At 44.0% G+C, this 22,106-nt stretch overlaps 1 protein-coding gene across 2 annotated transcripts in view; it reads left to right on the top strand.

Annotated features, from left to right (window-relative positions):
* Window positions 1-21,177, top strand: part of npnta (nephronectin a) — a 49,497-nt gene extending 28,320 nt beyond the window's left edge. For both annotated transcript variants that reach the window (XM_066720659.1, XM_066720660.1), the window contains 9 exons: window positions 2,231-2,350; window positions 4,606-4,725; window positions 6,537-6,671; window positions 8,010-8,132; window positions 9,334-9,750; window positions 15,775-15,858; window positions 16,884-16,982; window positions 17,776-18,035; window positions 18,348-21,177. In XM_066720659.1, coding sequence (XP_066576756.1) covers window positions 2,231-2,350; window positions 4,606-4,725; window positions 6,537-6,671; window positions 8,010-8,132; window positions 9,334-9,750; window positions 15,775-15,858; window positions 16,884-16,982; window positions 17,776-18,035; window positions 18,348-18,458 — 1,469 coding nt within the window. In that variant the 3' untranslated portion in view covers window positions 18,459-21,177. The remainder of the gene's footprint in view (window positions 1-2,230; window positions 2,351-4,605; window positions 4,726-6,536; window positions 6,672-8,009; window positions 8,133-9,333; window positions 9,751-15,774; window positions 15,859-16,883; window positions 16,983-17,775; window positions 18,036-18,347) is intronic.
* Window positions 21,178-22,106: the final 929 nt, after the last annotated feature.

Raw genomic sequence — 22,106 nt, forward strand, 5'->3', positions numbered from 1 at the left:
TTCCCCTGAAAACCTGGGACCAATTGATAGCGCCACTGCTGGAATTATATTTGGTTTGTTTCAGGCTTTTTCCTCCTTTAATCAGTGAAGCCAGACAAGTGAATCTGAGAGATTTAATGCAATAGTTTCCCACACGGAACACATTTATATGATATCAGTTCCAAACGCTGAGAGCAAACCGTGTGTTTATTCAGGACTTTACCCCACATAGTTTAGACCCTTGGCTGAGGGAAGAAGTACAGACAGAGACATCACTTGCCTCTGCACGGCAGCAAGGGGCATAACAGCTAATCTGCTCCATCAGTGGGCCGATCTGTGGGTTTAGCAACAGACTGACACATGAATTGACTGTTGACGTTGCACTGTCACCGTCGGCTCTGCTTCCCTCCGCTGATGTGCACACACTTCTGGATGTCACAGGAACCTGTCAGGAGGAGACCGGGGAGTGAGCGCAGAAGGTCACAGCAGTCAGGTTTCCATCAAACGTTGTTTTGCGATAAAAGCCCTGTCGAATAAACAAACTTCACGACAGGCTTGATGGCAATGGCAATTGTGGATTGGATTTCGTAAACATCAACAAAAAGATTTTACGGTTATCACCAGTTATGCGTCAAATGCCGGCGGAAACAGGTTTTATGGATTACTAATGCTTTGGCAAATACGTTTGCAGGAAATGTCAGAATTTAAATATTTTTACATATATATTTTACGCATATACTTTTTTGCGAACTTTCGCACAAAACGTGTTCGACAAGTGAATGGAAATATAGATAGCGTAAAATACAGTTCAGTTAGAGGACATTTTCATTAGCAGTTGGGTTCTTTGTGTTATGTTATAATTGAGAATTCATGTCTAGACCTGCATGTGAAAATGCATTAGGCAGATTGGTATTTTATTAATTTCATCCAACAATATCGTGCTGTGAATGGATTGTGTAAAATAAGTTAATCATAGAAGAGACATTGGAAATCTTTTACTGTTTGATTAGACTAAACTAATCTAAATGTCTGATAAAGACCTTGCAAATATTTACTGATTGACGTTAAGTTTCAGTTATAGCACAAGTGTGGGACCACAGTGAACAAGACAAGCTGCTTTATACCCAGTTGACATTGGGAATCTGACCTCACTCACAATTCCCTGAACTGGTCAATTAACAGTAGTAAAGTGGTGCGATGGTATATTACTGGGGCTCGCTGAAGCATACGTCTATTTAAATCCAGATCATCTGTCAAATATCGGCCGCATGCCGCATTCCAGTCATTTTTGTGTAGCTAAACGCGGTGCACTTTGCCTTGAACGCGGCCGCGCTGCAGCTATACATGTACAGTAAGCAAGATCTATTTTCAAAGCATCATAATTACAGCAGAGAAGCATGCAAAGCGTTCGGCCTAGAAACCAGCCACTCAACTCGTACAGTTGTTATTTTATTATTAGTTTGTGTCACACTCTTGACCCCGGAGCTGGCAAATCACCAAGAGCTGCATTATGTTACTTTTAGTGCCATACCTTGCTTGTCTTGATGTGCCAAGGAGGCCCTCGTACATTAATGTTGTTGTCCCAGGCAACGGTCATAAGTCCACACCATTGTTATTTTCATTTTAGATAAATGGGAATGGACATAAATGGTTTTCCAATTATTGTGGGAATAATTGACATATTGTATAAGTCCCTGCATTGATATGTCTTTTTAAAGAGGCAGATATTTGGACATTTGTTGTCTTCTTCCATGGAGCAATGGCGCACTGACAACCATTGACGACCATGTTTTTGTCATGTTTTGCACATTTTAGTTTGGTGAACAGTTGTCACAAAATATCAATAAAGGTGTGTGTTGTTGTTTTTTCTAATGAAATCTTTTGAAAAGCTGTCAAGACAGAAAAATGACTCTGTTTATTGGTGCAGAGGTAAAAGAGAAGGTGTTTCCTTATTTCCAGGTAATAAGCAGGTTCTTTTAAGTGCACTTTTTCCAACAAATCATCCCGAGGAGGAGGGGGCAGACTTGTCCCAACAGACCACCCTCCAGTGCCCTGAGCTCTTTTCCGAGGGGCTCCAGAGACAGGAGATTCCAATTCCTCAGTCATTCGAGGCAGATGGGAAGGACGAGATGAGCTGTCAGGGTTGACCTCTGCTCTCTGACAGAGACCGCAGTAGCTTTATTCCTCTAATAAAGCCAGTAGCTTTATTCCTGTCTCCTGAAGCCCTAACCTGTGTGTCTCCTGTCTGTAGATCTGAACGAGTGTGGATTGAAGCCGCGGCCATGTAAACACAGGTGTATGAACACCTATGGGAGCTACAAATGCTACTGCCTGAACGGATACATGCTGATGCCCGATGGCACGTGTGGAAGTAAGTCCTCTGTTTCCCGATTGGGTGGAGAAGATAAGACTGAACGTATGCATTGAGGTCATGGACCTCTTTTTTAGATCAACTAGGACCTTTCCACGACTGATGGATATTGTCTATAGTGTTCGGTTTTCTCGCCACCATCTTTTTTGGATTTATAGATTATATCCCTCTCTGCCTCACAACCTGATGTCAATCGACAAGACACAATTCACATTCGTAATGGATGAAAGGAGATCTGAAGGACAAGGGGAATGTATGGTATGGCACGGCAAATTGAAGTAGGAATATTTAAAAATACGGAAAGCATGTTGTTGATAATAAACCATTGTGACCTTGTCATTATTCAATATCTCACATACCGCAAACCCCCCAACAATAGTCAGTTACTTTTCACAATACAGCGAATTAAATTAAATTGGCACGCACACACACATCCAGTCTGTGAAGAGTACCTGCTCTCTTTGCGTGGCGATGCTGAGATTGCTCAAGCCAGCTGTGTGTGAGAGGAAATTATCTTTGCCTTGCACATGCCTCACAATCCTCAGTGCATGCTGCATAGTCATTAGATAGTCATTTATAAGCATAGTGTCTGTACTTAACATGCTGAAGTCCTAGGGCTCAGAGCGGTTTGTAGCCATTGTTTCTGCAGGGAGAAAGAACCTTGACATTTTCAAATCATGCCTGCATTTTCACCGTGTTACGAAAGACACGGGTCCTACTGATGCTACAGCCATGTGGCCGTTTCTCCGAGACAATATTAAGGATTGTTTAATTACATTATACATCGATGGTTGCTTTTCGATGTGCCTAATGTCAATAGGATATTCATCTACTAGTGCTCATGTGATCTAGTCTTCCTGTTATGGCAAACACGAATCTTTGTGGTAAAGATCCTCGGCTGAGACATTCTGAGAGTAAATGAATGATTAGATGAGCTGAAAAAGATTCCAAAATCATATCTACTATCATATCTATATGTTCACTCTTTAATGTGTATTGAAACAGGTACTGTAATGGGATCAAGACAAAGTTACCTATCCCATGACAACGGTTCTTTTCCACAACTATTTAGAGCAAAGAAGAGTAACAAATATTTACCAAACATTAAAAAAAAAAAAAAATCACAAAATCCTTTAGCCTGGATTGTAAAATGTGTGCAAGTACAAACCTCTAATGACACGCCTGAATATAGCATTGAAAATCAATGCCATTGGGCTTTAACTTTAGTGGCACTTCTATGAACTGGAAATCTGAGATTAATCTATCTCTTCCAAGCAGTATATATATATAGATTTAAAATCAGTGCTGGCTTCTATATTTAGCTATAATCACACTTCCTTTTCCACATCAAAGTGCTAAAATGATTCACCTTTAAAGTCATTTCTGTTCTCCTACGTCCTCTGTTAAATCCTCAGTGTTGCCATGTGCTCTGATTGGTGTGGTATCTGTGCTTGAACACCCGTGACTCCACCGTGGCCCCAGATACAGTGTTTTAATGACTGACACGAAACAGGGGATGGGAGCTGGGTGGGGGAGAGAGGACAGGGAGTCAGGGATGGGAGGATCTGGTGTGAACGAGATTCTAGCAAAGTTATTCTGTTCTTCCAACGAGAATTGCCAAAGCCACAGCAGTGAGGAATACCTTAGACTTACATCATCTTACTTCACACTCCCCTATCTGTAAGGGGAACAACAGTTTGATTGTTGCTTGTTCTCTGAGGCTGTAGCTTTTATCGCTGATAACTCAGGGAAAAACATTGCATTTATTCGTTGTAGGGAATGTCTATTGCGCTCCGATTACATTTTTGAGGGGTACTATTGCATCAGCGTGATAGACATAAGAAACATAAGAATGTGTCCAATCGAGAGCAGGCCATTCGCCCCATCGTGCTCGTTTGGTGTCCATGTGATCATGGATCCTATCCAGTCTGTTTTTGAATGTTCCCAAGTTGTCTCTTCAGCCACATCGCTGGGGAGTTTGTTCAGATTGTGACGCCTCTCTGTGTGAAGAAGTGTCTCCTGTTTTCTGTCTTGAATACCTTGAAGCCCAATTTCCATTTGTGTCCCCGGGTGCGTGTGTCCCTGCTGAAAAAAAGCTCCTGGAAAAGCTCCTCTGGTTTGATGTGGTCGATGCCTTTCATGATTTTGAAGACTTGAATCAAGTCCCCACGTAGTCTCCTCTGTTCCAGGGTGAAAAGGTTCAGTTCCCTCAGTCATGTGTCTAATTCTCCTCTCCCCCATGCCTCCTGACTCAGGTGCCCGTTCCTGTGCCATGGCCAACTGTCAGTACGGCTGCGACGTGGTGAAGGGGGAGATCTTATGCCGATGCCCGTCTCCAGGGCTGCAGCTCGGACCGGACGGTAGGACCTGCGTGGGTGAGTGCCAGACGACACGGCGCCCAAGAACACCCGAGAAACGCCATCGAACACAAAACGTCTGACCCCCATTGAAATTTCCTTCAATCAACCGATAACCACCGATCCTTTATGAACCTTTGTAAAGATCACGATGTTAATAAAGGGTCAAGGCGATCTCTCCACAGATCTTATAAGTCCGTGCCAATGAGACATCAGCAGACTTATCTTCGCAGACACAGGCAATAACCCCTTTCTACGTGTTCACTATCAAATATAGATAAATCAGCTAACAATCCAATGAATTATTATCCACCACCCTAGAAATATTCACTTGAGGACAATGTACCAATGAACGCTCAATACAATGACTGCAGCACATGTACTTTTTGGTCATGGGAAAAAGTCTGCCCCCAAGCTTTACCAAGATATCAGTGAGCTTTCCTGTTCTTTACAGTGGTTTCATAATGATGAATACAGTCAACTTTCATAAGGGTGATAAGAGGATTGACCTCCAAACGCTTTACAAAACTCAGACCCTTAAAAAAAATTTCTGTTGGGAGCATCCGCGACATTCAATGCATCAGAGATTTGCCGTCTTCACAGAATAAAGCAGCACCCAATAAATCTCCGATAGAGCAGGACAAATTGCGGTACTTAAACCTCACTACATTTAAACACATGCTTTGGTCATCCTTGGTTGAGGTTCTCAATGCCGCTGGCAGGAAAGTATTAATCTCTGTCCGCTGCCGTTACTCAGAGACGACTTCTAATGCCGACTGGAGGCTAGAAAACACATCAATCCAATCACAAGGTGTCATTTCTTTTGAAATATTTCGGGAGCCACATTCGGGCTCTGATAACTTGAAATGCAATAAATAACCAGGGATAGGAAAAAATGAATTCGATTTGATTGAAGAGATTGAAAGGGAAGAAAACAATAAAGAGCAGGGAAAAGTTTCAGGGCAATTCTGTCTGAAATTAGGTGGCGGTCACAGTGAGGACATTCGGGGACGCCACATTTACTTTCTCATCTCCAGGTTTTATAGCTGAGGTGTTCTCAACACTTGATTTGTAGTCCGGAGAGAAACGTGATTAAATGAGGCGTCGCACTCCCAACGTTCATTCGCTTTCGGATTCTTTTGGTGACGCGGCCGACAGACACCGTGACAAATCGACGTTCGATAAAAGGGAGAAAATGGGATTTAAAGAAACGCATCGGACAGTGTATTAAAGAAGGCAATTGGACATAGCGAGATGATAAATCGCATGTGCCGAAATGAAAAGGTTGGACTAATGAGTCATGTGATTCCTTCTGAAAAGATGTTATTATTTTTACATTACATTTTACAGATTGGCTGCTTTTAGTCGCTGTACCGTTTAGCCGCAGTTTAGAGAACTAACATTGTTGCATTAATCACAGGCTGCATCAAGACAATATGAGATTGGACTAACAGACGGCTTTAATTGCTGCAGAAAAGAAAAGGTTCCCGTCTCAGAATTGCAGCCAAATGTTCAATTAAAACAATGTGAGTCTGGGGCTTTGAGATCACAGTGACGGATGGTGTCTCTCGGCGCTCTCTCTCCTGCACCGCACACTTCTGTAGTTCATTTGTGTTGATAACAGTAGAACATAAGAACATAAGAAAGTGTCCAATAGAGAGGAGCCCATTCGCCCCATCGTGCTCGTTTGGTGTCCATGAAGTGATCCTATTTTTGAATGTTCCCTCAAATGTTTTGAATAGGTGCAACACAAATGCTTGACGTAAAGCCTATTTTAAATATGTATTTCTCAGTCACAGAAGTGTAATTGTCGCTCGTTTGTGTTTCAGATGTGGACGAGTGTTCCACCGGCCGGGCCGTGTGCCCGAGGTTCAGGAAGTGCATCAACACCTTCGGGAGCTACATCTGCAAATGCCACGAGGGCTTCGACCTGCAGTACATCAATGGGAAATACGAGTGCATCGGTAATGAAGGGGGGACGATTTATAGGGCTTGTCTCGTTAAACGTGTTGTCTTACTGATGCGATTTTCACACGGCTGCGACTCTCGGCTTGTGTTGATGAGAGAGAAAAACATGGCGCCCGTGTCCAAATGGTCAGAAGAAAAGGTTACATTCAAATTAGTTAAAAATAGAAAAACTCTGTGCAGTGTACAATAAATATGATATTCAATACAAAGGAAATGATCACATTGAATGAAATTCGATCATTATTTCACATACATAAGATTCCCTTCGTTGGAGTCTCTCTCGTTGGCTCTGTTTTGGAGTAAACTGTTGTATATATGAATAGACACCATTGTAGTCTTGGCGCCATTTTTTCTTTCTTCAACAGTATATGTCGGAAAATGGGGTAAAGCTTTCTTTTGGGAATAAGGAGAAGGAGAAAAATAGAGGCGAGAAGAAGGCAGCTGCCTGTTTTAATGGCTATACTGGCCTACTGTTTGAAGCGCCACTGACGGCTGCATTCCTCCTGTCTTCCCTGAAGGTGGAATTCCTTTTTTTTAAATAAAAAATTGATATTGTGCTCATTAGTCAGTGTCGGCCAGAAACACCCTTATCTGTGATTGGGACACAGAATCAGCAGTGTCAGTAGATGCTAACTGAGATGTACAGCAGTGTAGGGAAATCTGTTGATTACAGTGATTTGCTTTATAGAATTGTATAGATTACTGCCGGCTCTTTACAAACACACCACAGAGTGCGAGGAGGACATTAGTGTATAAGTGTAGTGGTCTCTTCAATTGGTGAGGGTCTGTTTATCGCCTATTTAATCTAGTAAGGATTAGGACAGTCCCAAATTGAGCAGAGATGTTGATTCCTCTCAGCAGCTGAAGGTATCCTTTTCCCGATTGTTTAAATACTTTAATTGGATAAAGAATGAAGCAGTCATTATGCCAAATCTATGGGAACCTATGGGAACAAGGTGCTGGGAGACATCGGAACCTCTGCAGTGAGAAGGAGAGTGAAAGATCCTGTCAGCCTCTCTGTGAAGGAGGTACAAAAGCCAGGATTGAGCAGCTGAGTAAAGATACACATCTCTGTAATTAGGAACATAATCTAGCATTTCTATAGCCTTTACACTGCAATAAAGAAAACCTGGTGTAGAATCTATAGATGTCATTGATGACAAGACTCTCTTTTCCATGTATTGGACTTCATATGAATAATACACTTTTTTTTCATAATTATTATTATTTTCATGCAGAGAGTAGGCCATTCTTTTTCAGAGAGCAGCCCTTCCATACAAGCATGCAATTAGCCTAATAACCCGCGTGGGCCCTCTCTCCTCCCTCACTTTCAGACATAAACGAGTGCACGACCTCCCAGCACCACTGCAGCCGCTCCGCCACCTGCTACAACACGCCAGGCTCCTACAAGTGCAAGTGCAAGGAGGGCTTCCGAGGAATGGGCTACGACTGCAAGCGTGAGTGTGAGGGCCCCCAAAGTGTGAGGGCCCCCTCAGAGAGTGTCTGCTTTCATTCACACCTGGACCTGTTAAAACAATGTGTACATGCGTAGAAATAACAAAACATTATCTGAATAGACTCCTTTGCTCTGAAAGTCTGATATTGGATTGCCTGTTTTACCTTTTCTTCTCCGTGAAGGGAAGCATCCAGTCCCACTCGAACGCATGTTTTATCTGCTGTGAACGACAGCGGCCTTTGTGAGACATTGACGTGTGATACTTTCTAAACTACGAAAAGAAAACTGGAGTCTTATCACTTGTCACTTCAAATCGGGCTTTTGTTCAAAAGGAAGGTTACCTTAATTCCCCCAGTTTGTCCTCGGGGCTCGTATCTGATTCCCACGATGTGACAGACCGTTGACGTGTTTACAGATTTCCCTCGCTGATGAAGCCATTGGCTACATTAGTATAACATTATTACTGTTAATATTATCTGGACAAAAAGGAGACGGGAATTATTGATTGCATCCTGGTGTGAACATTGTGTTGCACACTTTAAATGATGTGTAAATGTTCTGAGTGTATCTGTCGTGAGTCACCCAGCTGTCAATCCAATGGGCTCCAGAAGACAGTGGGACTATGTGTCCGATCCCATTATTGTATACTGAGGTAGAAATCACTGTGTCTCCGGAGTATTCAGGCATTTTTTTGACAAACCATGAGGTCGCTTTATTGGACCCTGAAACGCATTTCTGGGTACTCAAAGATCTGGTTGGAAAACATATTTACCTCTGTTAGTACTTTGGCAGATCCCCAGTTTTGTGAGTCGTGCTTCGGAAATGTGAAAACTCTGTAATATAATCTAAACACTGTAAATCTGTCAAAGCAGGCAGTTATTATTAGCGGACTCGTTATGCTGATTACCTGAAGATGAGACGGATTTAAAATATCGAGCGGAAAGAAATGTTTATCTACAAATAGTAACATGCTGTGGGATTTTTATAAGGTGTTGTGTAATTCCCAACTGGAGAATAAGTCAATCAAATTATAGTTAATGTAACTCATTGACGAAAGGATAATACTATAAAATTCACATGAAACACAAGATTCAATGAATAATGCTTGTGTTTGAGTCTGAGTTTTGACATGGTCTAGTATACATGTGTGTATAAAACATTTTTATATCCCTTTCCTGTTTCTTTTTCTTTGACCCTTCCAGCCATTCCCAAAGTTATCATCGAACCTCCTCCTCCGGGTCCCATCCCTCCAGGGGGCAATAAGATTCCAGATACCGATCACAAGAGAACGACCACTACACGCCGGCCCCTCGTGACACCCCGGAGAAACCCCCCGACCACCACCACCACCAAAGCCACCACCAAAGCCACCACCAAAGCCACCACCACGACTAAGGCCGCCACCACCACCACCACCATCCCGTCTACAACCACCACCACCACCACCACCACCGCCGCCCTTCCCCAGAGGGTCACCCCAGCCCCGGTGGTGCCCACCCCGAGGGAGGTGAAGACCCCGCCCCCTCACAAGCCCCCCGTCTCCCCCACCACCAAGGGCACCACAGTGGACAACAGGATCCAGAAGGAGGTCACCCAGAAACAGAGGGGCGACGTCCACAGTAAGATTATAACTATTCTAAACATCTTAAAACCTGTGTGTGCATGTGTGCGTGTCTGTGCGTGTGCGTGTGCGTGCGTGCGTGCGTGCGTGTGTGTGTGTGTGTGTGTATGGTGTGTGTGTTATATATATGCATCCTATGCTGGCAGAGCACAAAATCCTTCCTGCTTGCTTCTCTGCAGTACATTAAACAGGACTTTCTGTGTTTAATTCTGATATGTTGGAAAAGTCAAAGACAACATGTTGCTTTAAGATTTCACTAGTCAATTATAATCTAGAACATCGTGCTACAGTTACACTAGAGATAAATGCCAAAGCTTGATTTCAATCATTTATTCACATTTACCACACCGGCCTGTACAGAATCACAGGCCTTAATAGTAGGTTCACAGCAGAACACAGAGCACAGAACTCAGAGAGAACACAGCACACAGAACACAGAGCATAGAACACAGACCGAAAAGATACAACTAATGTTAATGGTGATGGCTGTGATATGAATGTACTTGCTTACACAGATTGCTGTACAGACCACAGACCACAGACCACAGACCACAGAGAGAACACAGATCATAAAACACAGCACACAGAACACAGAACACAGAACACACAGAGCACAGAGTGTATGGATGTAGAACGCAGCAAACTGACTGGAAACTCAATGGCAAACAGAGGTTCAGGCATTGGGATCATTTAACATTTCAAATGATGTCATGCTGGTGACAATTTGGCTCATGTTCTTTTAAGTTGCTGAAACGTTCTATTTTGTGTCTTCGCCTGCAGCAATCAAAATTGAATCAAAAGTACATTGTGTCTCTTCTCCCACATGGCTTTCCGATTGATCACTTTGTTGTCAATCACATACAAAGAAAAAAAATAATCGCAAGAGAAAAGTAGCTTCTAGTTCCTTTATTGTTTTTCGGTCCTGATTTTTTTAGTTATGTACTAGCTAGAAGAGAGAAGTTTTAGTGTCAGACCACATACTGTATTGTTCATTTTTTTAACATATTCAACCGACAGACAAATTGCTTCTGGGGGGAAAAGATATGAACCCTGACAGAGGTGAGATAGGAGACACAGACGGATGCCAAAAAGCCTGTCTAATATTTACATTTATAAACCTCTGAAATGTAAAAACAACGGCTGCTTATAAACCTGTGCCCCCTGGCAAGACATGACAGCCCCGGCTAAACCCACTGTTTGGGAAACACATCGTGACACTGTATTCACCCTCTCAGATGTGTTTATGAACCGTTTGAGGTTTGAGGTAGTTGGCCGGGTACGGAGACAACTGTTTGGCATTAGAGCACCCTTTGATATAGATAGATCCTCCTGGGAATCTTTCACTGAAATATCCACTGAACTACAAGAGAAACGTGTCCTGTATCTCTGTGGGGATTCTCGCTCCAACGTATTTAACCGTGGCGCCGTGAAGAAACGATCGAATGCTGTTCTGAGCTCATCTGTGAACCTCCACCGGGGCCAAACGGCGTTCGGGGAGTCCAGCACAAAGAGCCTTCATCCGAGAGTGTGTGGTGTGTAGGTATGCGGTTGACACGGTGCCAGCCCGCCTCATACCTCGCATTACAGCGTGCGTGCGTCTATTTACAGACGGCTGCCAAAGTACACGGTGCCCCCCGCTTTATCTGGGCCGGGGCTGGAGTTAATTATAGGAGTGAAAGCTCTCTGCCTGGGTTGGGTTTCTTCAATCGCTTACGAGCGAAGACAACACAGCTCTTCGGTTCAGGGTGGGTGTGTGTGTGTATGGGGTAGGGGGTGGAGAGGCAGGGACAGTGGTGGGCCTTCAGTCGCTGCCATGAGTTGCGGTTGCCACTGTATGCACACGTTAGTTTAGTTGTTGTGGATTCACCTCGGTGATGCCGTGCAGTCTCTGATGTTTTGATTGTTTGAAGGTGATTCACCCTAAAAAAAACTAACTGTGGTGCGTCATTGTAGCTGAGGTATTGGTGCTCATGGGGTAGAAAATGTAGCTGTTGTGGTGAATCTTATCCTCGTTGCTCTGGTTGGGGCTGTGCCGGTCAGGCGCCGGGAGATGTGCCCAAGAAGGGGGTTCAGATCAGTGTGGGGTCCAACCGCACGCTGTACACAGAACTGCCTTTGAATTGATTTGTTAAATAAGCAGAGCACAAAATGACAAGAAATTATACGCGCTGTAGTTGCAGGCACTTAAATTCTTTTGATTTTGTGATTGAATTGCTTCTAACACATTTAATTGCGTTCAACAAAAAGCCTCTCTAGCCAAATGGATACGCAAAAAGCCGAAAAGATACAACTAATGTCAATGTGATATGAATGTACTTGCTTACACAAATTGCTGTACAATGAAAGCAAGACTTATGAGGGTAACACACACTTTCAAGTCAAGTCAAGCGGCACAGAAAGTGTCTCACAGTGAGTGACTGCGCTGCCACAGAAAGACGGCACCATCACAGTGGAGACGCGATCTGCAGCTCGGTCCCGCGGCGCCCCCCCGTCACTGCACACTACAGGCGATCACAGCAAAACCGCAGTGTCAGATGCAACTGCCCCGGAGAGGGTAACAGCAGGGAAACGATCCCTCTCCACTGGCATTATCTGCTTTCAATACATTTAATAGTATGCATTCGTAAGACCATAAAAGCGGTCTGGCCCATTTAACGTCCACAACAGAAGAGTGTCGTGTAAATATTTAATGTCCAGTACCTGATAACTGCCTTCAGCTGCAAGATCGTTTACGCTTCAGTAATGGCTAAACTGTCTGTTTATATGCAGTCATGAATAACAGATGTAAATAGCAGGTGCTCAGCGCAGGAGTAGATGCACTGTCAGCAGGAGTTGGCCAGATGAGGAAGGAATAGCAGGTATATAGGATCCCTGGTGGGACATAGACCTAGACTCAGCGCTCGTTCTTTGGTGTAAAAGGTATCAGAAGCTGAGAACGTTGATGGAAACATGCAAAGGGGGGAAAGCCAAGGGAATTTGGACACCAGAGCAGACAGGACTCCCCCCACCCCCTCCAAAAACAAATGGCATTATTGATTTGACCTGTAAACACACCTGCCCTGCTGCATTGTGCTAATCGGGCGGCTGGCATTGTGACTCAGTTACTGGCATCTTACCACTGTCTCAACCGTGTCCGGTACTTGAATCCACCTTGACATGTTTTATTTATGAAAGATGACATGGATAATTGTGTTGAGTTAGTGGTGAACACACTCAAGGCTTGTTCATGACTCTGAGCCACAGCTTTGATCCGACCACAGAATTTAACACGATACAGTTGCTGAATAACATTGATGAATATTAATCCGACCCTTTCTTGGCTATTGCAGCCTCAGAGTAATGAGCTGAGTATTGATTTACAGAAAAAACAACTCAGAACGTATTGGTTTCCAACAGTTTTTATACGTTTATAAAATGCTCAACTCCATGACTTGCAAATTAAACCACAGTTGCTTATAAACATCCAGCGGTAAGATAACCTGACATAAATCGCATGGGCTTCGCTATAATAAAAACAGTATCATGCTAATGCTGCTTTAGAGTTGCCTGGGGGAAATTTACTGTCTTATTACCCAGTTAGTGTAGTGTACACTGTGTGTTTCAGTGGAAGAAAAAATAAATGTACTTCACCTGATGTAAATGCTCTGAGGTTTCACGGCGCTACAGATAAGGTAACAAAGACAATCATTTTCTTGGCTGGCTGCTACAAGCACGGCTGCCATTATGCCTCCGAGCCTATTGATAACCCGACACCCACGCCGGAGTCTTGGCAGCGGCAGTAATCTGTCACTGATACCTTTGTGTTTAAATCAGGAGCGAAACTACAGCTCAGCTAATTTCGCTCCCTGGGGGGTCCCATCCTATTTAACCCCTTCCCCAGCTGAATGCCAGGCATTGCCCGAGTTCCGGCGTGTTATCCGGGCATTTGGGCTCCCAGATTCCCGCCAGTAATGCGCCGTATCGCTGTCCGCCAAAGCCCCGGCGGCGTGTCGAATTAAACCGACACTAAGCTGGCATTCGGCGAGGTCACGGTGCAGGTGTTTAACACACGTCGGAGGAGCTCAACCCACTTGTACTCTCAATTGAAAAATTATAATCGCGCAAACCTGGCGGTGCCGATTCACAGAACAGCGTTTCCACGGTCAGGATTTCGCAAACGTATTCAGAGATTAAGGCTGTGTGTGTTTATCATGAAAAGCACGAGCGACTGCTACCTGAACCCTTCCTGTTATCTTTATTATAATATTAGAGAAGGCAGCTGTGATAAGGTGACGCTGGAGAGATTTAGGACGTCAATTAATAGGATCACCATGTGCTCGGGCTGTCGGGCTCGCTGATTCGGCTCGGTGATTGATGGCTTCCGCCCGTGAGACACTGTGGGCAACGGGGGCTGGTGGTTTTTTATTCTTGCCAGGTCACATGACTATACTGAACTCTCAATTAATCAATCAATCAATCAATCAAATCCAAGGTAAATTGCAGATGTAATCCCTCAATCTCTCCCAGAATCCACCTGTGTTCATAGTTGACACCCTACACACTTTATTGGCCATGTCATATTTACATTGTGATTAAAACCGTTTGAAAGAAAGAAAGAAAGAGCAGGTCAGGGGAGACGGGGCTAAACCTGCTGAGTCACGAGGGTGAGAGGACGATTGCGTGCCAGACTCATTTTGGGTGAGGCCCGTGTGCGGGAAGCTCTCTCAGACTCCCTGGGGCATCTGGTGGGAAGCTCTTCATATTACCTTGCATTCACGACTGTCAGGAATGGAGTTCAGGTCAAGGCTGCTTCCTGTTTGAACGACACGTGGCATCCGACCTGTCCCTCGCCTGTAACGGCCCATCTTGCCTAGTCCCTTGCCTTATTTTGGAGAGACACCTCGTACTGTCCTGCCACTTTCTCATTTCTAACGCATTTCTTCCTCGGGGGGGGGCAAATCCTACCAAACCCAGCTGGGCCGAAGACAAGTATGCTGACGTTCAGTGCCAAGGTGGTCGTCTTAACCCACTGGCACAGGAATAGCCGCCGCATTCCCCGCTGACATTGACGGGGAAGATGTGATACGCCCTAAAGTGCATCGTTGTGTCAACGCTGCTTCTTTTAGCGGCTCAGAGGGTCGCGCCCCCTTTCAGGTTGCTGAAATCGGAGACTTCTTGCATCACCACCGGGGTCTTACAGATATGGTGTTGCTCTCTGAAGCCCAAGTACCTTTCAATTCGGCAAAGTTGCTGTAATGAAATGTCCAGAATATTTAATTTTCTGCTGCCAGAAACGAAAAGGCACCGGCTTCATAATAACTATTCGTGGGATGTACCGTGTTTAAGCCCTTCACAGTCTTTAAGATTGTTTTGTGCCTTTTTATAAAAGTTGTAACAAGATATCTCGCAGGGAGGACTGAAACCAGGGGGATTATTTCGGCTACGTTCTTATCGTGGCTGTGGTGGAGCAAATGCGCGGCGATGGGGCTATGTAAAGAAAAAGCTTAATTCTGCCCCTGCAGGGTAAACCACACTGTTTCTCACAGCCAGTACAGAGCGCGGCGTTTCTTTATTCCAGTGAAAAGACGCGCACTAGAAACAGCTGAGGTCCCAACTCCAATCCCTCTGCTCTCAGCTGTCCTTCACGAGCTACTAAATTAGTAGCGTTGAATCCAGTTTCAGCAATTAGAACTTTTCAGATAAAGATAGAAGACTCCTAATTGGGAGCCATCGAGGTTAATTCGGAGGAAAATGACTTCATCTGGTTCTCGGCCAACCACCAAACAAGGGCATCGCTTCACCTCGACGAGTGCCTTCTGTGCCTCAGAGATTAATTCGTTTGAGTCTTTGTGGAACAAAGCTCAGAGAACAAAACTAGAATCACTTCCTGCTTTTGTTCTCCCCTTTGTTGTATAAATTACCTTTGCACTCCCAGGTTACTGTGGTACCCGAGGGTAAAGAAGCGGCTGCCTTGAATCATTGGATCTGTGCTGTGTTGATGTGTTGGCACGTGCCTCTGACGAGTCTCTGTGTCTCGCTTTAGTTCCCCGGAAGGAGAACAGTATCTTGGAGGGCATCGATATCGAATTGGGTTTAACGGCCGAGGACGACGCCAAGGACGACTCAGGTAAACCTCATTATTTCCGAACGTCGTAACGCTAACAAATGCAACTGTCTCATTTTGTACAGCTATTTTTAGTTTAGCAAGAATATGGCGGCACAATTGTGTGATCTGAGGCTACAGTGGCTCCCATTGGTGTCCAATCCCACAGCCTCTGACTGATTGGATTGGATTTTGCTGTCAACTAAACTAGATTTAAAATCAGACAGGCATCTTTGTTTGGCACCCAGCCAATTGAACGTTAGCCAATTAAACAGACCAGCCCCTGCAATCAATTATTTTTAATTAACAGATTCTATGAAGCCTCCGTTTGCTCAACTTAGAAATGAAAAATAAATAGCGTAATGAAGAATGGACACAGGAGACAATTAAATATAATAGTCTGTGAAATGTCAAAGATTAGATTAGGGGGGAAATAAATAACGTCTAAACGGAAACAATAGCACTTTTACAATTATGTTATCACTTGAAACACAAATATGAGAATAATCAAAGTTGATAATGAAGTTAATGTCTTGGAAAACACTAATATCCTGGACAATCTTTAGGGTGTAGTTGCTACTGAGCCCTTATTTATCTTGTACTCTTTTCAAAACAGCCCGTTATCCAAGTCACGCATCAATACCGATCTCTGGGTGCGAATAATATCTTATCGGCTTCTTATAGATGGGTTTATTATGGAGACAGTTAGCAAAGCTTTTGCCCAAGTAAGTGTTTTGCAATTCATGGGATATTTTAAATAACTCTTTTGTTTTTTAGGAGAGCAGTTTGTGATTCACTCAGTGTGTGCGATGCAGATGCGAGGATTAGCATCTGTGTGGCCGTCCAGGGAGGAATTTAGAAAGAGGAAAGCAATAACAGTATCCGCTGCGCAGTAATCAAGACGCACAAGTGTGTGTGGTTTTGTATCGACTCACTCCCTTCAGTCAGGATAGTTAGTTTGTTGTAGGTCTGCTGCTATTGCTTATGAAACTGTATGAGCAGTGTTTGCAAGATGAAAGATGAAACTCACAAAACATTTTCTCTCCCAGATGCCACTCTCCAGAGCTGCAACTTTGACAGCGGTCTGTGTGGCTGGATCAGGGACCGAGAAGGGGACTTGCACTGGGAAACAGCCGCAGATTCCTCAGGTAAAAGCTGAAGAACTTATCAGCATTTTCCATCTCCACAAGAACATCCTAAACCATTCCCTGCTCACATATGGGTCGGTCAGCGCGGCCGGCTGGACTGTCTCTTTGCCACGGTGCATCGCCGTCGCGTTTAGTTTCTTTTCCGAGTCACTGTGCGTCCGTTAAAACACACCAGAGGTACGGAGAGGCGACACAAAGCAGGCGATGGCTTAAACACAAACGAGAGGCACTGTCAGTTCACATGAATAGAAAAAATACAATCACAAGTCACAACACATCACATTTAGACATATGCCATACTTTGTTCTCTGTAGGGGTAAGATTACCTAAAGACAATCTCTAATAAGACGTGGTGATGATTATACTTTAGTCAGATGTGAAACAGAGGCTGTTGTTACCAAACTGAAACCATCCCATCCCTTCTCCCACTGCGTCTGACACAAAAACACTCTCCGAAATATCCATAAATACGCTGAGAGACGGATTAAGTGGATCGGCTGTGATGTTTTCGATCGAGCCCTGGAGCAAGCACAATGCCTTCCTGTTCTGAAGGACACAGGATATCACAGCCACGCAGATCATTAGAGGGCCAGGGATCTGGGCTCTCCAGGACGGGGCCGTGGTCCTTGGAGACTCAGGCAAGGCCCTTATTCACGAGCCCAAGTCTCCAAGGGCTACGTGACATTTGACCCGTTTGTCGTCTTGCTTGCTTGACTGCTGCCCAGTCCGGCGATAACTGGCAGTCTTGTGTATAAATTTAACACGTTTTTATTGACCGATCGATTGATTGCAGGCGGGAAGTACCTGACCATCCCCGAGGTGGAGGACAAGCACGGGAGCCGGGCAGCGAGGCTCATCCTGCCCCTGCATGAGCCCTGGAACACGGGCAGCCTGTGCCTCTCCTTCAGACACAAGCTCTCTGGGCACCACGTGGGCGTCCTGCAGGTCTACGTGAAGAAGGGCGGCCAGCACAGCCCGGCGGTGTGGGGCCGGACCGGCGGCCACGGCTGGAGGGAAACCCAGATCACGCTGTGGGCGTCTGGACTGGACAGTGTGAGTAGAGGCGCCGTGCTCAGAGCACAGTGAATCATCTTGTGTTCTTCAGGAGGTTCCCACTGTTTATCTGTGAATTTATTGTCTCTGACGTCTTTTTGTTTTATGTCCTGTGCTTTCACACCAAAGCGAATTAACCAAACCAAACCTAAACCCCTTAAAAGAGTGCAGCATTCACACTGTGTCCAAACTGAACCAGATTCACTGTTTAGAAAATAATAACAAATTGTAAATAGACCTTCAGGGTTATTATGATTATTATTGTTGACCGAATAGGACATGTTGTCACTGTCATGTTCTTCTGGCCGACAGGTGATCCTGAAAGGAGAACGCGGGCATGGCCGGGGGGGAGAGATCGCCCTGGATGACGTCAGCCTCCAGAGGGGGTCCTGCACCGAGGATCACAATCTGAGGAGACTTTAACGCACCTCCAGGGACAGAACAACGAAACAGAAATACTGGAAAGGACTCCGATCGACAGCTTCTCCCTCCTTTCCCGGGAGGCCGGGTTTCAGGGCAGGACGCAGCCTTACACGAGCACTTTGGGAAACGCGTGCCGCTCGAAACGAGACTTCGCCGGAAAACACAAACAAACATACAAACAAACAAACAAACAAACGACGACGACAGACACTTTGAAAAGACGCGCGGGATCCTCCATCGACTCCATCCGTGCTCTCGCGCCGCGTGTGTGTGATCTGTGCATGCCCGACCGACGCAGAGGAATGCGACCCCGAAATGTCACTGCAAAGCAAATCCATCTCCAGCTTAAGAAGCCGACCTACAAGTGAGCTTGTTTTACACAGTCATGCCCTGGACATATTTAAAAAGCTTAGCCTCCCTGCTCTGCCCAACGCAGGCGCACACCCGGAGACCGGCTTCAGTGTGTATTTGAAGTGGTACAGAAATACGGTTTATCTGTGCTGACACACAGCTTAATAAAAGTTGTTCAGAACGCCTTCGAGAAACGCTGGTCTGAATATGAAGTGTCTACAACAATTACACATCTCAAAGGGCAGCTTATAGACTCCGCTAATATTTCTCTGACATATGTTTCACAGAAGACAGAATAGTAACCCAAACCCAATCACTTTTCATCCGACGATAATCATCAGAGGCAACAGTTTCCCAGATGCCAGATGTGCACTGACTATTATTTGTGCAGAAACGGGAGCAAGTGCCGTGGGGGGGTTTGTAGGAGAATAGCAGGATGTTTTCCGTGAGCGCAGAAAGAAAGAAGAAAATAGTTTTGCCCCGTCTTTTTCGTCATCCGCTCAGACGAGCCCAAACACATGCTTTGTTTGGATGTGGGGTGACATCATTTAGAAGAAAAGTATCTGCAGCTCAGACACAGTTTTGGAGGCATGTGGCAGGTTCAGGGGAGGAACAATGTGAGGCATTTATGGAGGAATCATATTTTTATATCTTTACAGGTTGCCAGTATATATACTAAATACAAACTCTGTATGGCTCCAGTCACGTTTAGGTTAAAATAAAGCATGACAATAAGACATTTAATATAATACTTGCCCTAGACTATAAAGAAACAAGTGAATAATCCACAAGATTGTGATTTATTCTGAAGATAATTTGACACAGTGGATATTTGCGCTGGCAGTATGATTTTGTGTCTGAGAAAAACTGGATTTTATTTCATACAGTATAAGAGAACAGTGTATTGGGAGCCATTTACTTAAAATAATAGGACGTTTTTTTTCTCACACGAATTAAAAATAGTCACATATGTATTTTATTTACGTAACATCACCAAAAGGTTTGTGTTTAATTGAGCTCAGACAGGACTAGGCCTTCAAAATAAATGGAGGTTTATTTGCTTCATATTTTTTGGTATCTGTAGTAATTCATCTGAGAATCAATCAGCCGTTCAGTAATGAATCATAATTTCTCACGACAAAGATGCTTTTGTGACATGCTAAATCATTTGTATAGTTTGTTTGTTGTTTTTAACATACATGTCCGTTTGATCATATTATTTGGAAATAGTTGTGGTCAGCTCAGAGAAGTTTATTTCAGTATCGTTTCAACGCTCACTAAGATCACTAACCTGGTCTGACATCATTAAGCCGGTCACTCAGTATTACAGCTTCCCTTCCACCTAGATAGCATTGTTTCATTTGTGTAATTTTACTATGAACGTGTGGTTCAGACAGTGAAAAAACTGTACAGTATCAATACTGCCATTTTGAACAAAACAAAACATTGACTTATTTTGTGTTATTTTGGTGCTGTATATGACAAATGTCTTGAATTATTTTCTTGTTAGACATATGTATTATTGTAAATATATACATGTACAAATCTCTATATACATATATATATATATATACAGAGCCCTGCAATAGTGGGATCGCCGAGTGTTCCCACCTTCCCTGCCCGTGCTTTTAAATACCCGCTAAATGCACGAGCATCCGCGTCCAACTCTGCAAGACGCACAGTGCGGAGCCGCCAGGTGCTGTGGTGTTTGTGTCTGCTCTGTTTTGTGCTTGGTGTTGTGCTAGTTCAGTGTGACGGCGGCTCGTTTCGATACAGCAGGTCTCTGTATGTGTATATAAAACGCATTCTACTTACGTCTGTAAAAGATTGATTTAAACAATTAAAAAGTGTATATATTCTAAAATATTTCCATGCCAAAATTCCCTATGTGGCAGCTTCACGAAACCAGAGTTGACTGGGAAAACAATGCATTTCTAATTGTAATTGATCTCTTTCCTGTAATTTAACATCAATGTTGTGGATAACCTGTCAACTACAAACTTATGAAATGTAACACCAGTATTCTATGGTTTCTGTGCTCAATATGATGGGTTTTATAATTGATGAGATCTTAATTTCCTGTGGTGTGCGCTGTTGTATTTAGCTCAAATTGATTGGGTCACAGCTGCAGATAAAACGGACACACCGGCCCAGCTATGCTCAGTTTGTACTCCAGTGCTCATTTTTACCCAGTGGTATTATCAATAAAAATGTAAATAAACTCTTGAGTGGGTCAATGCCACCCGATCGCTTGCGTTCAAAGGAGATGCGACAGGTTGCTGTTGTCAACATTATCAATGATACGTTGTGTTTTCAAATTGTGATTTAAACTTCTATATTTACTCCATGAAGTTCCTTTCTTTTTAAAGCCTGTGTCAATTACTGAGTATCTACACCCACTCCCCGGTCCTGGCCTTTCATAACAAAACGATTGACAGGTTGTGTGTTCGGCGCAGGAAGCGCAGAGCAAAACGACTGCTTAAAAACATTGCTTTTTGTGCATGTCTATGAAGTTAATAATTGTTCAATAGTGCGTCTCTGCAGTGGAGCCATTCCCTTGTCTTGCCTCATCTTTAGCTCATTATAGAAGAAGAAAAATCTGCCATTAAACACAGTGCACCACAACACCTTGACTATATCCTTTTATTTACTCAATAGCATATTATTTGAAATGTAAAACTATAAACATCATCACCTAACAGCAGTATTTCACTGCACCTCCTGAAGAAGTTTGATGCATTTATGTTTGATAGAGACCGTAGAAGGTTGCATTGTCCCCCCAAACCCCTTTATCAGAAAGAAAGGAGGAATACCAGGTGCATTCTGGGTACAATGTAGCCTTCATTTCAAAGGAAACTAAAAGTCCAGAATCCATTGTGTTACGTTTTGCTGTAAGTTTGCTTAGTAAATGACAACAAACCCGAGCTGTCACCTCACAGAAGGCACTTATAGGATAGAGATGTATATGAAAAGTTGTAAAACTACAATCAGGAAGTTTGAGATAGTAACTCTCAGTTGCCCTTATTTGTCATGAAACTAAATCCAATCTTTAATTCCACAGAATGACCTCTCAAAGTGAGAAAGAGGGGCTGCGTTCGGGCCAAGAATGTGCCGCTGACATAAATCCACTTAATGGCTCATCTATTCTCACTGTGTCGGTGTGTAAAGTACAACCAGCGCGCAACAGTTCGCTTTAATAGTAAAGCTGGCAAGAAACCCACATTCCTGCGGCCGGGCCTAATGGATAATGGTATTAAACCCTCTCTGATGATGCAAAAGTAGCCGTATGTCGGAGGG

The sequence above is a fragment of the Amia ocellicauda genome, chromosome 13 (assembly GCF_036373705.1).
Source record: "Amia ocellicauda isolate fAmiCal2 chromosome 13, fAmiCal2.hap1, whole genome shotgun sequence".
Lineage (NCBI taxonomy): Eukaryota > Metazoa > Chordata > Actinopteri > Amiiformes > Amiidae > Amia > Amia ocellicauda.